The following is a 13,261-nucleotide window of genomic DNA, read 5'->3' as shown; positions in this document are numbered from 1 at the left end:
ATCAGGTCATAAAGAGTCTCCCAGTAGGAGTGGTGATCTAGGATCAGGTCATAAAGAGTCTCCCAGTAGGAGTGGTGATCTAGGATCAGGTCATAAAGAGTCTCAGTAGGAGTGGTGATCTAGGATCAGAACATAAAGAGTCTCCCAGTAGGAGTGGTGATCTAGGATCAGGTCATAAAGAGTCTCCCAGTAGGAGTGGTGATCTAGGATCAGGTCATAAAGAGTCTCAGTAGGAGTAGTGATCTAGGATCAGGTCATAGTCTCAGTAGGAGTGTTGATCTAGGATCAGGTCATAAAGAGTCTCAGTAGGAGTGGTGATCTAGGATCAGGTCATAAAGAGTCTCAGTAGGAGTGGTGATCTAGGATCAGGTCATAAAGAGTCTCAGTAGGAGTGTTGATCTAGGATCAGGTCATAAAGAGTCTCAGTAGGAGTGGTGAACTAGGATCAGGTCATAAAGAGTCTCAGTAGGAGTGGTGATCTAGGATCAGATCATAAAGAGTCTCCCAGTAGGAGTGGTGATCTAGGATCAGGTCATAAAGAGTCTCAGTAGGAGTGGTGATCTAGGATCAGGTCATAAAGAGTCTCAGTAGGAGTGGTGATCTAGGATCAGAACATAAAGAGTCTCCCAGTAGGAGTGGTGATCTAGGATCAGGTCATAAAGAGTCTCCCAGTAGGAGTGGTGATCTAGGATCAGGTCATAAAGAGTCTCAGTAGGAGTAGTGATCTAGGATCAGGTCATAGTCTCAGTAGGAGTGTTGATCTAGGATCAGGTCATAAAGAGTCTCAGTAGGAGTGGTGATCTAGGATCAGGTCATAAAGAGTCTCAGTAGGAGTGGTGATCTAGGATCAGGTCATAAAGAGTCTCAGTAGGAGTGTTGATCTAGGATCAGGTCATAAAGAGTCTCAGTAGGAGTGGTGAACTAGGATCAGGTCATAAAGAGTCTCAGTAGGAGTGGTGATCTAGGATCAGAACATAAAGAGTCTCCCAGTAGGAGTGGTGATCTAGGATCAGGTCATAAAGAGTCTCCCAGTAGGAGTGGTGATCTAGGATCAGGTCATACAGAGTCTCAGTAGGAGAGGTGATCTAGGATCAGATCATAAAGAGTCTCCCAGTAGGAGTGGTGATCTAGGATCAGGTCATAAAGAGTCTCAGTAGGAGTGGTGATCTAGGATCAGGTCATAAAGAGTCTCAGTAGGAGTGGTGATCTAGGATCAGAACATAAAGAGTCTCCCAGTAGGAGTGGTGATCTAGGATCAGGTCATAAAGAGTCTCAGTAGGAGTGGTGATCTAGGATCAGAACATAAAGAGTCTCCCAGTAGGAGTGGTGATCTAGGATCAGGTCATAAAGAGTCTCCCAGTAGGAGTGGTGATCTAGGATCAGGTCATAAAGAGTCTCAGTAGGAGTAGTGATCTAGGATCAGGTCATAGTCTCAGTAGGAGTGTTGATCTAGGATCAGGTCATAAAGAGTCTCAGTAGGAGTGGTGATCTAGGATCAGGTCATAAAGAGTCTCAGTAGGAGTGGTGATCTAGGATCAGGTCATAAAGAGTCTCAGTAGGAGTGTTGATCTAGGATCAGGTCATAAAGAGTCTCAGTAGGAGTGGTGAACTAGGATCAGGTCATAAAGAGTCTCAGTAGGAGTGGTGATCTAGGATCAGAACATAAAGAGTCTCCCAGTAGGAGTGGTGATCTAGGATCAGGTCATAAAGAGTCTCCCAGTAGGAGTGGTGATCTAGGATCAGGTCATACAGAGTCTCAGTAGGAGAGGTGATCTAGGATCAGATCATAAAGAGTCTCCCAGTAGGAGTGGTGATCTAGGATCAGGTCATAAAGAGTCTCAGTAGGAGTGGTGATCTAGGATCAGGTCATAAAGAGTCTCAGTAGGAGTGGTGATCTAGGATCAGAACATAAAGAGTCTCCCAGTAGGAGTGGTGATCTAGGATCAGGTCATAAAGAGTCTCCCAGTAGGAGTGGTGATCTAGGATCAGGTCATAAAGAGTCTCAGTAGGAGTAGTGATCTAGGATCAGGTCATAGTCTCAGTAGGAGTGTTGATCTAGGATCAGGTCATAAAGAGTCTCAGTAGGAGTGGTGATCTAGGATCAGGTCATAAAGAGTCTCAGTAGGAGTGGTGATCTAGGATCAGGTCATAAAGAGTCTCAGTAGGAGTGTTGATCTAGGATCAGGTCATAAAGAGTCTCAGTAGGAGTGGTGAACTAGGATCAGGTCATAAAGAGTCTCAGTAGGAGTGGTGATCTAGGATCAGAACATAAAGAGTCTCCCAGTAGGAGTGATGATCTAGGATCAGGTCATAAAGAGTCTCCCAGTAGGAGTGGTGATCTAGGATCAGGTCATACAGAGTCTCAGTAGGAGAGGTGATCTAGGATCAGATCATAAAGAGTCTCCCAGTAGGAGTGGTGATCTAGGATCAGGTCATACAGAGTCTCAGTAGGAGAGGTGATCTAGGATCAGATCATAAAGAGTCTCCCAGTAGGAGTGGTGATCTAGGATCAGGTCATAAAGAGTCTCCCAGTAGGAGTGGTGATCTAGGATCAGGTCATACAGAGTCTCAGTAGGAGTGGTGATCTAGGATCAGGTCATAAAGAGTCTCCCAGTAGGAGTGGTGATCTAGGATCAGGTCATACAGAGTCTCAGTAGGAGTGGTGATCTAGGATCAGGTCATAAAGAGTCTCCCAGTAGGAGTGGTGATCTAGGATCAGGTCATACAGAGTCTCAGTAGGAGTGGTGATCTAGGATCAGGTCATAAAGAGTCTCAGTAGGAGTGGTGAACTAGGATCAGGTCATAAAGAGTCTCAGTAGGAGTGTTGATCTAGGATCAGGTCCCACCTGTCTGTGTGATCTTGATAATAATCATCTAAAAAGCAAACAGAGCCTATTCCTATGACGTACGAACAGATAACTTCAAACTAATCCTGTAACCTGCATCTCCAGCTTCAACGCCATACAACACTCCTTCCGTGGCCTCCAACTGCTCTTAAACGCTAGTAAAACCAAATGCATGCTTTTCAAGCGTTCGCTGCCCGCACCCGCCCGCCCAACTAGCATCACTACTCTGGACGGTTCTGACTTAGAATATGTGGACAACTACAAATACCTAGGTGTCTGGCTAGACTGTAAACTCTCCTTCCAGACTCACATTAAGCATCTCCAATCCAAAGTTAAATCTAGAATCGGCTTCCTATTTCGCAACAAAGCCTCCTTCACTCATGCTGCCAAACATACCCTCGTAAAACTGACTATCCTACCGATCCTTGACTTCGGTGATGTCATTTACAAAATAGCCTCCAACACTCTACTCAGCAAGCTGGATGCAGTCTATCACAGTGCCATCCGTTTTGTTGCCAAAGGGGAAATGGGGAAATGGGATGGGGGGTTTGGGGAAATGGGATTGGGGGGGGGGGGGGGGGGGGGGGGGGGGTTGGGATCATTTCTTTCAGTTTCTGTGCGTGCTGGGTTTATTGTTACTGATTCTGTAATATGATCTTATTGAGCTTTATATTTACGGACCTTTTTTTGAGTGGCAGGAAACAGGAAAATGCCAACAGAGTATGAGACTGACTGTCCTTGTTTCAGAGGTCTGTAGCTAACTGCTTTTGGTGTTTGTGTTTTCAGACGGTGTGTAACTACTTTGGTGTGAACGAGAGTTTCCAGATGCTTCCAGTGTTCAACCCTGAACTCTTCACACTGAAAGGACGGCACAGAGTGCACCACACAGACCAGCCAGACAAATCATGTAAATTATCTCTAATATACAGTGACAAGAAAAAAATATGTGAACCTTTTGGAATTACCTGGATTTCTGCATAAATTGGTCATAAAATTTCACAACAATAGAGAAAAACATAGTGTGCTTAAACTAATAACACACAAATTATTGTATATGTCTCCACCACTACACACACCAACAAACACAGACCTGTTCTGTCCTCTCTGTCTACACCAACAAACACAGACCTGTTCTGTCCTCTCTGTCTCCACCAACAAATACAGACCTGTTCTGTTCTCTCTGTCTACACCAAGAAATACAGACCTGTTCTCCTTGTCTACACCAACAAATACAGACCTGTTCTGTTCTCTCTGTCTACACCAACAAATACAGACCTGTTCTGTTCTCTCTGTCTACACCAACAAATACAGACCTGTTCTGTTCTCTCTGTCTACACCAACAAATACAGACCTGTTCTGTCCTCTCTGTCTACACCAACAAATACAGACCTGTTCTCTCTGTCTACACACATCAAGCCATGAGATTGAAACACCCCAAGTTTTGACTCACATGTGTAATATGGGGGTTCAGTGCAGATGTGTAATATGGGGGTTCAGTGCAGATGTGTAATATGGGGGTTCAGTGCAGATGTGTAATATAGGGGTTCAGTGCAGATGTGTAATATGGGGGTTCAGTGCAGATGTGTAATATGGGGGTTCAGTGCAGATGTGTAATATGGGGGTTCAGTGCAGATGTGTAATATGGGGGTTCAGTGCAGATGTGTAATATGGGGGTTCAGTGCAGATGTGTAATATGGGGGTTCAGTGCAGATGTGTAATATAGGGGTTCAGTGACATGGGACTGAAATACGTGCCAGAACTGTTTATATTTAGATGCAAGAGCTCTACAATACTTTAAACAGAAGCTCAAGCCTGCAGGTATTCAGATCTAGCGTGCAGGTATTCAGATCTAGCCTGCAGGTATTCATATCAAGCCTGCAGGTATTCATATCAAGCCTGCAGGTATTCAGATCTAGCCTGCAGGTATTCAGATCAAGCCTGCAGGTATTCATATCAAGCCTGCAGGTATTCAGATCCAGCCTGCAGGTATTCAGATCCAGCCTGCAGGTATTCAGATCCAGCCTGCAGGTATTCAGATCTAGCCTGCAGGTATTCAGATCTAGCCTGCAGGTATTCAGATCTAGCCTGCAGGTATTCAGATCTAGCGTGCAGGTATTCAGATCTAGCGTGCAGGTATTCAGATCTAGCCTGCAGGTATTCAGATCCAGCCTGCAGGTATTCAGATCTAGCGTGCAGGTATTCAGATCTAGCCTGCAGGTATTCATATCAAGCCTGCAGGTATTCAGATCTAGCGTGCAGGTATTCAGATCTAGCCTGCAGGTATTCATATCAAGCCTGCAGGTATTCATATCTAGCGTGCAGGTATTCAGATCTAGCCTGCAGGTATTCAGATCCAGCCTGCAGGTATTCATATCAAGCCTGCAGGTATTCATATCTAGCGTGCAGGTATTCAGATCTAGCCTGCAGGTATTCATATCAAGCCTGCAGGTATTCAGATCCAGCCTGCAGGTATTCAGATCTAGCCTGCAGGTATTCAGATCCAGCCTGCAGGTATTCAGATCTAGCCTGCAGGTATTCATATCAAGCCTGTAGGTATTCAGATCTAGCCTGCAGGTATTCAGATCCAGCCTGAAGGTATTCAGATCCAGCCTGCAGGTGTTCATTCTCCGGTGTTCGATATACATTTGAAATCATCCACCACATTAGCTTAGCTGCCGATGAGCTTGTCCCCTATGGGCACACCCCACCTATCTGGCACTCACAGACAATCAAGTTAAAACAAAAATATATAGTGTACCACAGGTGTGTAGCAGAAGTGTCGTTAGCCTAACTAATAGCCTCCCTCTTCGTCTCCAAGCAGGTGGTCTAGGAGTTTCTGCTCTTACTGGGATCATAGTGGGAGCCCTGCTGGGAACTGCCCTGCTCATGGCCTTATACTTCATCAGGTAAAACAGCACGACAACAAGCTTCAACTGAAAGTGGTGTTTGTTTGGCTCATTTCAACTGGATTCAAGCTTAGTTTTAACCTCAAAGACAGCAATGATCTATAGGACAAGCATAACGACTGACAGCTATAGGGGGAATACAGACATGACAGCTATAGGGGGGATACAGACATGACAGCTATAGGGGGAATACAGACATGACAGCTATAGGGGGAATACAGACATGACAGCTATAGGGGGAATACAGACATGACAGCTATAGGGGGAATACAGACATGACAGCTATAGGGGGAATACAGACATGACAGCTATAGGAGGAATACAGACATGACAGCTATAGGGGGAATACAGACATGACAGCTATAGGGGGAATACAGACATGACAGCTATAGGGGGGATACAGACATGACAGCTATAGGGGGAATACAGACATGACAGCTATAGGGGGAATACAGACATGACAGCTATAGGAGGAATACAGACATGACAGCTATAGGAGGAATACAGACATGACAGCTATAGGGGGGATACAGACATGACAACTATAGGGGGAATACAGACATGACAGCTATAGGGGGAATACAGACATGACAGCTATAGGGTAAGCATCACAGTAAACAACATATCTTACCTGGTCTAAATAAAATTGTAATGAATGTGAACTCAAAGCGTTTTTTGTTGTTTTTGTTCCTAACAGGAAGAACTACACCATAACCATCGAGAGACGCACAGCCAGGGAGGAGCGTGACATGGGGAAACATCGTCAGTTACGAGAAGACTCTGTCAGGTCGAACTTCTCGGCGGCGTAGAGCATCGCTGCGTTCGTCTGCGGCTCCCCGAAGGTTCCGTTCCAGCGAAGCATCATGGGAATGTGACCAAAGACTCGACACACTGTACCCTGTTGTCAGAGTACTCGTGCTATTTAAAGAAAGACATAGTGTCATTGTTGTTGTTGTTGTTGTTGTGTGTTTTACCGTTTTTTTTTTTTTTAATTTCATCAACTCAGGAAAGTTAGCTGTCACAAAGCGCCACTTGCGTCTCATCTCTGCAGAAAGATATAAGTGTATATTCTCCCCTTAAGAGGGGCCAGCACGGAAGAATTTATAGTCTGCGCAAAATTGCTTTTAGTAATTATCAAGACCTTACTAGTATTACACTGCGCAATTGTCAATGTACAGAATCGTGGGTGTGAATGTATTCAGATAATGGACGCTGTTGTGTCACGAGACTTTGGAAAAGTTTTGACCTGTTTGTCAGTAAAAAAAAAAGCATTTGTTCTCCACCCTGCTGTGTTTTAGTCAAACCTGAGGTAACTGGGTTAGGCCAGGTGAATGGGTTAGGCCGGGTCAGAGGTAACTGGGTTAGGCCAGGTGACTGGGTTAGGCCGGGTCAGAGGTAACTGGGTTAGGCCGGGTAAGAGGTAACTGGGTTAGGCCAGGTCAGAGGTAACTGGGTTAGACCGGGTCAGAGGTAACTGGGTTAGGCCAAGTGAGAGGTAACTGGGTTAGGCCAGGTCAGAGGTAACTGGGTTAGGCCAGGTGAGAGGTAGGCCAGGTCAGAGGTAACTGGGTTAGGCCAGGTCAGAGGTAACTGGGTTAGGCCGGGTCAGAGGTAACTGGGTTAGGCCAGGTGAGAGGTTACTGGGTTAGGCCAGGTAAGGGGTAGGCCAGGTCAGAGGTAACTGGGTTAGGCCAGGTGAAAGGTAACTGGGTTAGGCCAGGTCAGAGGTAACTGGGTTAGGCCGGGTCAGAGGTAACTGGGTTAGGCCGGGTCAGAGCTAACTGGGTTAGGCCAGGTGAGAGGTAACTGGGTTAGGCCAGGTCAGAGGTAACTGGGTTAGGCCAGGTGAGAGGTAGGCCAGGTCAGAGGTAACTGGGTTAGGCCAGGTCAGAGGTAACTGGGTTAGGCCGGGTCAGAGGTAACTGGGTTAGGCCAGGTGAGAGGTTACTGGGTTAGGCCAGGTAAGGGGTAGGCCAGGTCAGAGGTAACTGGGTTAGGCCAGATGAAAGGTAACTGGGTTAGGCCAGGTCAGAGGTAACTGGGTTAGGCCGGGTCAGAGGTAACTGGGTTAGGCCGGGTCAGAGGTAACTGGGTTAGGCCAGGTGAGAGGTAACTGGGTTAGGCCAGGTCAGAGGTAACTGGGTTAGGCCAGGTGAGAGGTAACTGGGTTAGGCCAGGTCAGAGATAACTGGGTTAGACCAGGTGAGAGGTAACTGGGTTAGGCCAGGTCAGAGATAACTGGGTTAGGCCAGGTCGGAGATAACTGGGTTAGGCCAGGTCAGAGGTAACTGGGTTAGGCCAGGTGAGGGGTAACTGGGTTAGGCCAGGTGGGAGGTAACTGGGTTAGGCCAGGTCAGAGGTAACTGGGTTAGGCCAGGTCAGAGGTAACTGGGTTAGGCCAGGTGGGAGGTAACTGGGTTAGGCCAGGTCAGAGGTAACTGGGTTAGGCCAGGTCAGAGGTAGGCCAGGTCAGAGGTAACTGGGTTAGGCCAGGTCAGAGGTAACTGGGTTAGGCCAGGTCAGAGGTTACTGGGTTAGGCCAGGTCAGAGGTTACTGGGTTAGGCCAGGTCAGAGGTTACTGGGTTAGGCCAGGTAACTGGGTTCGGCCAGGTCAGAGATAACTAGGTTAGGCCAGGTCAGAGGTTACTGGGTTAGGCCAGGTCAGAGGTAACTGGGTTAGGCCAGGTCAGAGGTAACTGGGTTCGGCCAGGTCAGAGGTAGGCCAGGTCAGAGATAACTGGGTTAGGCCAGGTCAGAGGTATCTGGGTTAGGCCGGGTCAGAGATAACTGGGTTAGGCCAGGTCAGAGATGGATGGCACATGCATCTCACTTCAGTACACTTTACTGACCAGCGATCACGTAAAATAGGGTCTATCAACGAAGGCTTTGCAGCTAAAACAATGAACTTGTTTGGAATGGACTCTAGGTATGCTGGTCCAGAGATATGTTTACAGAGTTTCTTCATTATTAGTACAGTACTCAGAGTTGATATTTACATAATAATGAGGAATTCCCCTTGACCATTGGGGGAAACAAACATTATTTTCTATTGACCCGCAGTTTAAAAAGAGCCAACCTCGTCGTTGATTTTTTTTATTTTTTGTTATAGAGAAATAATAAATTAACAATTCATGCCGTAAATCTACTGTGCTGTTCAATGTGACCAGGTATAAAAATACCCGACCTATGGTCTGCAATGCACTCACGTAGGGAAATAGAGCCTGCAAAAAGAGGCCTGTGGTTTCAGGCTACGTGGCGTGGGAAATGTGGTGTTCCAGTGTCAAAGTTGGCTACACATCGCTAGGAATGGGGAAAACATTTCATCACAGGTAAGACCTTTATCTTGTTTATTCTATTCCGTTCGTAACTCCACTCACTACTTGTATAGTCTGTTAGTAACTCCACTCACTACTTGTATAGTCTGTTAGTAACTCCACTCACTACTTGTATAGTCTGTTAGTAACTCCACTCACTACTTGTATAGTCTGTTAGTAACTCCACTCACTACTTGTATAGTCTGTTAGTAACTCCACTCACTACTTGTATAGTCTGTTAGTAACTCCACTCACTACTTGTATAGTCTGTTAGTAACTCCACTCACTACTTGTATAGTCTGTTAGTAACTCCACTCACTACTTGTAGCTGTATAGTCTGTTAGTAACTCCACTCACTACTTGTATAGTCTGTTAGTAACTCCACTCACTACTTGTATAGTCTGTTAGTAACTCCACTCACTACTTGTATAGTCTGTTAGTAACTCCACTCACTACTTGTATAGTCTGTTAGTAACTCCACTCACTACTTGTATAGTCTGTTAGTAACTCCACTCACTACTTGTATAGTCTGTTAGTAACTCCACTCACTACTTGTATAGTCTGTTAGTAACTCCACTCACTACTTGTATAGTCTGTTAGTAACTCCACTCACTACTTGTAGTCTGTTAGTAACTCCACTCAGTACTTGTAGCTGTATAGTCTGTTAGTAAATCCACTCACTACTTGTATAGTCTGTTAGTAACTCCACTCACTACTTGTATAGTCTGTTAGTAACTCCACTCACTACTTGTATAGTCTGTTAGTAACTCCACTCACTACTTGTATAGTCTGTTAGTAACTCCACTCACTACTTGTAGCTGTATAGTCTGTTAGTAACTCCACTCACTACTTGTATAGTCTGTTAGTAACTCCACTCACTACTTGTATAGTCTGTTAGTAACTCCACTCACTACTTGTATAGTCTGTTAGTAACTCCACTCACTACTTGTATAGTCTGTTAGTAACTCCACTCACTACTTGTATAGTCTGTTAGTAACTCCACTCACTACTTGTAGCTGTATAGTCTGTTAGTAACTCCACTCACTACTTGTAGCTGTATAGTCTGTTAGTAACTCCACTCACTACTTGTATAGTCTGTTAGTAACTCCACTCACTACTTGTAGCTGTATAGTCTGTTAGTAACTCCACTCACTACTTGTAGTTGTATAGTCTGTTAGTAACTCCACTCACTACTTGTAGCTGTATAGTCTGTTAGTAACTCCACTCACTACTTGTATAGTCTGTTAGTAACTCCACTCACTACTTGTATAGTCTGTTAGTAACTCCACTCACTACTTGTATAGTCTGTTAGTAACTCCACTCACTACTTGTATAGTCTGTTAGTAACTCCACTCACTACTTGTATAGTCTGTTAGTAACTCCACTCACTACTTGTAGCTGTATAGTCTGTTAGTAACTCCACTCACTACTTGTAGCTGTATAGTCTGTTAGTAACTCCACTCACTACTTGTATAGTCTGTTAGTAACTCCACTCACTACTTGTAGCTGTATAGTCTGTTAGTAACTCCACTCACTACTTGTAGTTGTATAGTCTGTTAGTAACTCCACTCACTACTTGTAGCTGTATAGTCTGTTAGTAACTCCACTCACTACTTGTAGTTGCAGTCTGTTAGTAACTCCACTCACTACTTGTAGCTGTATAGTCTGTTAGTAACTCCACTCACTACTTGTAGCTGTATAGTCTGTTAGTAACTCCACTCACTACTTGTAGCTGTATAGTCTGTTAGTAACTCCACTCACTACTTGTAGCTGTATAGTCTGTTAGTAACTCCACTCACTACTTGTAGTTGTATAGTCTGTTAGTAACTCCACTCACTACTTGTAGCTGTATAGTCTGTTAGTAACTCCACTCACTACTTGTAGCTGTATAGTCCGTTTTAAAGTGTTTTTGTTCTTGGCTAGCTTAAGGTCTACTATACCTGTTGTATTCAGCATTTCACTGTGAGGTCTACTACACCTGTTGTATTCAGCATTTCACTGTGAGGTCTACTACACCTGTTGTATTCAGCATTTCACTGTAAGGTCTACTACACCTGTTGTATTCAGCATTTCACTGTGAGGTCTACTATACCTGTTGTATTCAGCATTTCACTGTAAGGTCTACTACACCTGTTGTATTCAGCATTTCACTGTGAGATCTACTACACCAAATGTATTCAGCATTTCACTGTGAGGTCTACACCTGTTGTATTCAGCATTTCACTGTGAGGTCTACTACACCTGTTGTATTCAGCATTTCACGGTGAGGTCTACTACACCTGTTGTATTCAGCATTTCACTGTGAGGTCTACTACACCTGTTGTATTCAGCATTTCACTGTGAGGTCTACACCTGTTGTATTCAGAATTTCACTGTGAGGTCTACTACACCTGTTGTATTCAGCATTTCACTGTGAGGTCTACTACACCTGTTATATTCAGCATTTCACGGTAAGGTCTACTACACCTGTTGTATTCAGCATTTCACTGTAAGGTCTACTACACCTGTTGTATTCAGCATTACACTGTGAGGTCTACTACACCTGTTGTATTCAGCATTTCACTGTGAGGTCTACTACACCTGTTGTATTCAGCATTTCACTGTGAGGTCTACTACACCTGTTGTATTCAGCATTTCACTGTGAGGTCTACTACACCTGTTGTATTCAGCATTTCACGGTAACGTCTACTACACCTGTTGTATTCGGCGCATGTGACAAATAAAATGTGATTTTGATTTTAATGTTCCGGTCAGTAGCTAGCTAGCACTCACTCACTCACGTGGCTGCAAGCACCGTCATGAAAAGGGGCATGAGGGAAGCCCTACAATATTAGCTTTTTTCTAAGCATTTAGAATGTTGAAAAGTGATCTTCAGACATGTTGCACTTTTCATAAATGTAGTTTTGTAATTGACTAAAACAAACAAACAATGAGAATATTGTGTTTAAAAAAGGCCAAATATTTGCTGTGAGCCAATGGGGTAACCTAGGTGACCAAATTTTGTTCTCCCCACAGATGGGCGGGGCCTCGACGTTCTATCTAATTCCAAAGAATTACATATGGCAGCCATGTTAGCTCCCCATGGGCAATGTTGACCAAAAGCAGTTTACAGAATTGTCTTAATTTTAAACAATGCCATGTAACTGAACGTCTAGAATAAAACATTTGAATCGTAATACTTGCCATGAATGGATAAATGGCAGTAACATGGCGTCCGTTCTAAATGTTTGCCACACTCTCTATAAACACTCACTGACCAGTTTATTGGGTACACCACCCTGTTCATGAAAATGGATTGCTTCTACAGACAGTCACCAGTCTGCCTTGCTATATAAAGCAGGCAGACAGGCATCGAGGCATTCAGTTACTGTTCGGTTGGACGTTAGAATGGGGTAAAACAAGTGACCTAAGCGACTTTGAGCGTGGTATGATCGTCGGTGCCAGGATACATTTTCCAGTATTCTCGGAAATGGCCGCCCTCCTGGGCCTTTCACGCACAACAGTGTCTCTGGTTTACAGAGAATGGTGCGACATTGTGAATGTGTGCCATTCAGAAGGTGACAAAAATGCCTTTGAACATGGTATGGTAGTAGGTCAAATCAAGTCAAATCAAAATTGCCCTCGCTAGAAGCCTGTGTTTCAGACATAAAGAAGTGGATGGCTGCAAACTTCTACTTTTAAACTCGGACAAAACAGAGATGCTTGTTCTAGGTCCCAAGAAACAAAGAGATCTTCTGTTGAATCTGACAATTAATCTGGATGGTTGTACAGTCGTCTCAAATAAAACTGTGAAGGACCTCGGCGTTACTCTGGACCCTGATCTCTCTTTTGAAGAACATATCAAGACTGTTTCAAGGACAGCTTTTTTCCATCTACGTAACATTGCAAAAATCAGAAATTTTCTGTCCAAAAATGACGCAGAAAAATTAATCCATGCTTTTGTTACTTCTAGGCTGGACTACTGCAATGCTCTACTTTCCGGCTACCCGGATAAAGCACTAAATAAACTTCAGTTAGTGCTAAATACGGCTGCTAGAATCCTGACTAGAACCAAAAAATGTGATCATATTACTCCAGTGCTAGCCTCCCTACACTGGCTTCCTGTTAAGGCAAGGGCTGATTTCAAGGTTTTACTGCTAACCTACAAAGCATTACATGGGCTTGCTCCTACCTATCTTTCCGATTTGGTCCTGC

At 44.4% G+C, this 13,261-nt stretch overlaps 1 protein-coding gene across 2 annotated transcripts in view; it reads left to right on the top strand.

The window, feature by feature from the left end:
* Positions 1-8,894, top strand: part of LOC106585972 (atrial natriuretic peptide receptor 3) — a 58,985-nt gene extending 50,091 nt beyond the window's left edge. For both annotated transcript variants that reach the window (XM_082968750.1, XM_045706896.2), the window contains exons 6-8: positions 3,633-3,753; positions 5,668-5,752; positions 6,450-8,894. In XM_082968750.1, the coding sequence (XP_082824876.1) occupies positions 3,633-3,753; positions 5,668-5,752; positions 6,450-6,561 (318 nt within the window). In that variant the 3' untranslated portion in view covers positions 6,562-8,894. The remainder of the gene's footprint in view (positions 1-3,632; positions 3,754-5,667; positions 5,753-6,449) is intronic.
* Positions 8,895-13,261: the final 4,367 nt, after the last annotated feature.

Source organism: Salmo salar, chromosome 24, assembly GCF_965601325.2.
Source record: "Salmo salar chromosome 24, fSalSal1, whole genome shotgun sequence".
NCBI classification, from domain to species: domain Eukaryota; kingdom Metazoa; phylum Chordata; class Actinopteri; order Salmoniformes; family Salmonidae; genus Salmo; species Salmo salar.
The sequence above is the reverse complement of the archived record's forward strand: the minus strand, read 5'-3'. Positions and strand labels throughout refer to the sequence as shown.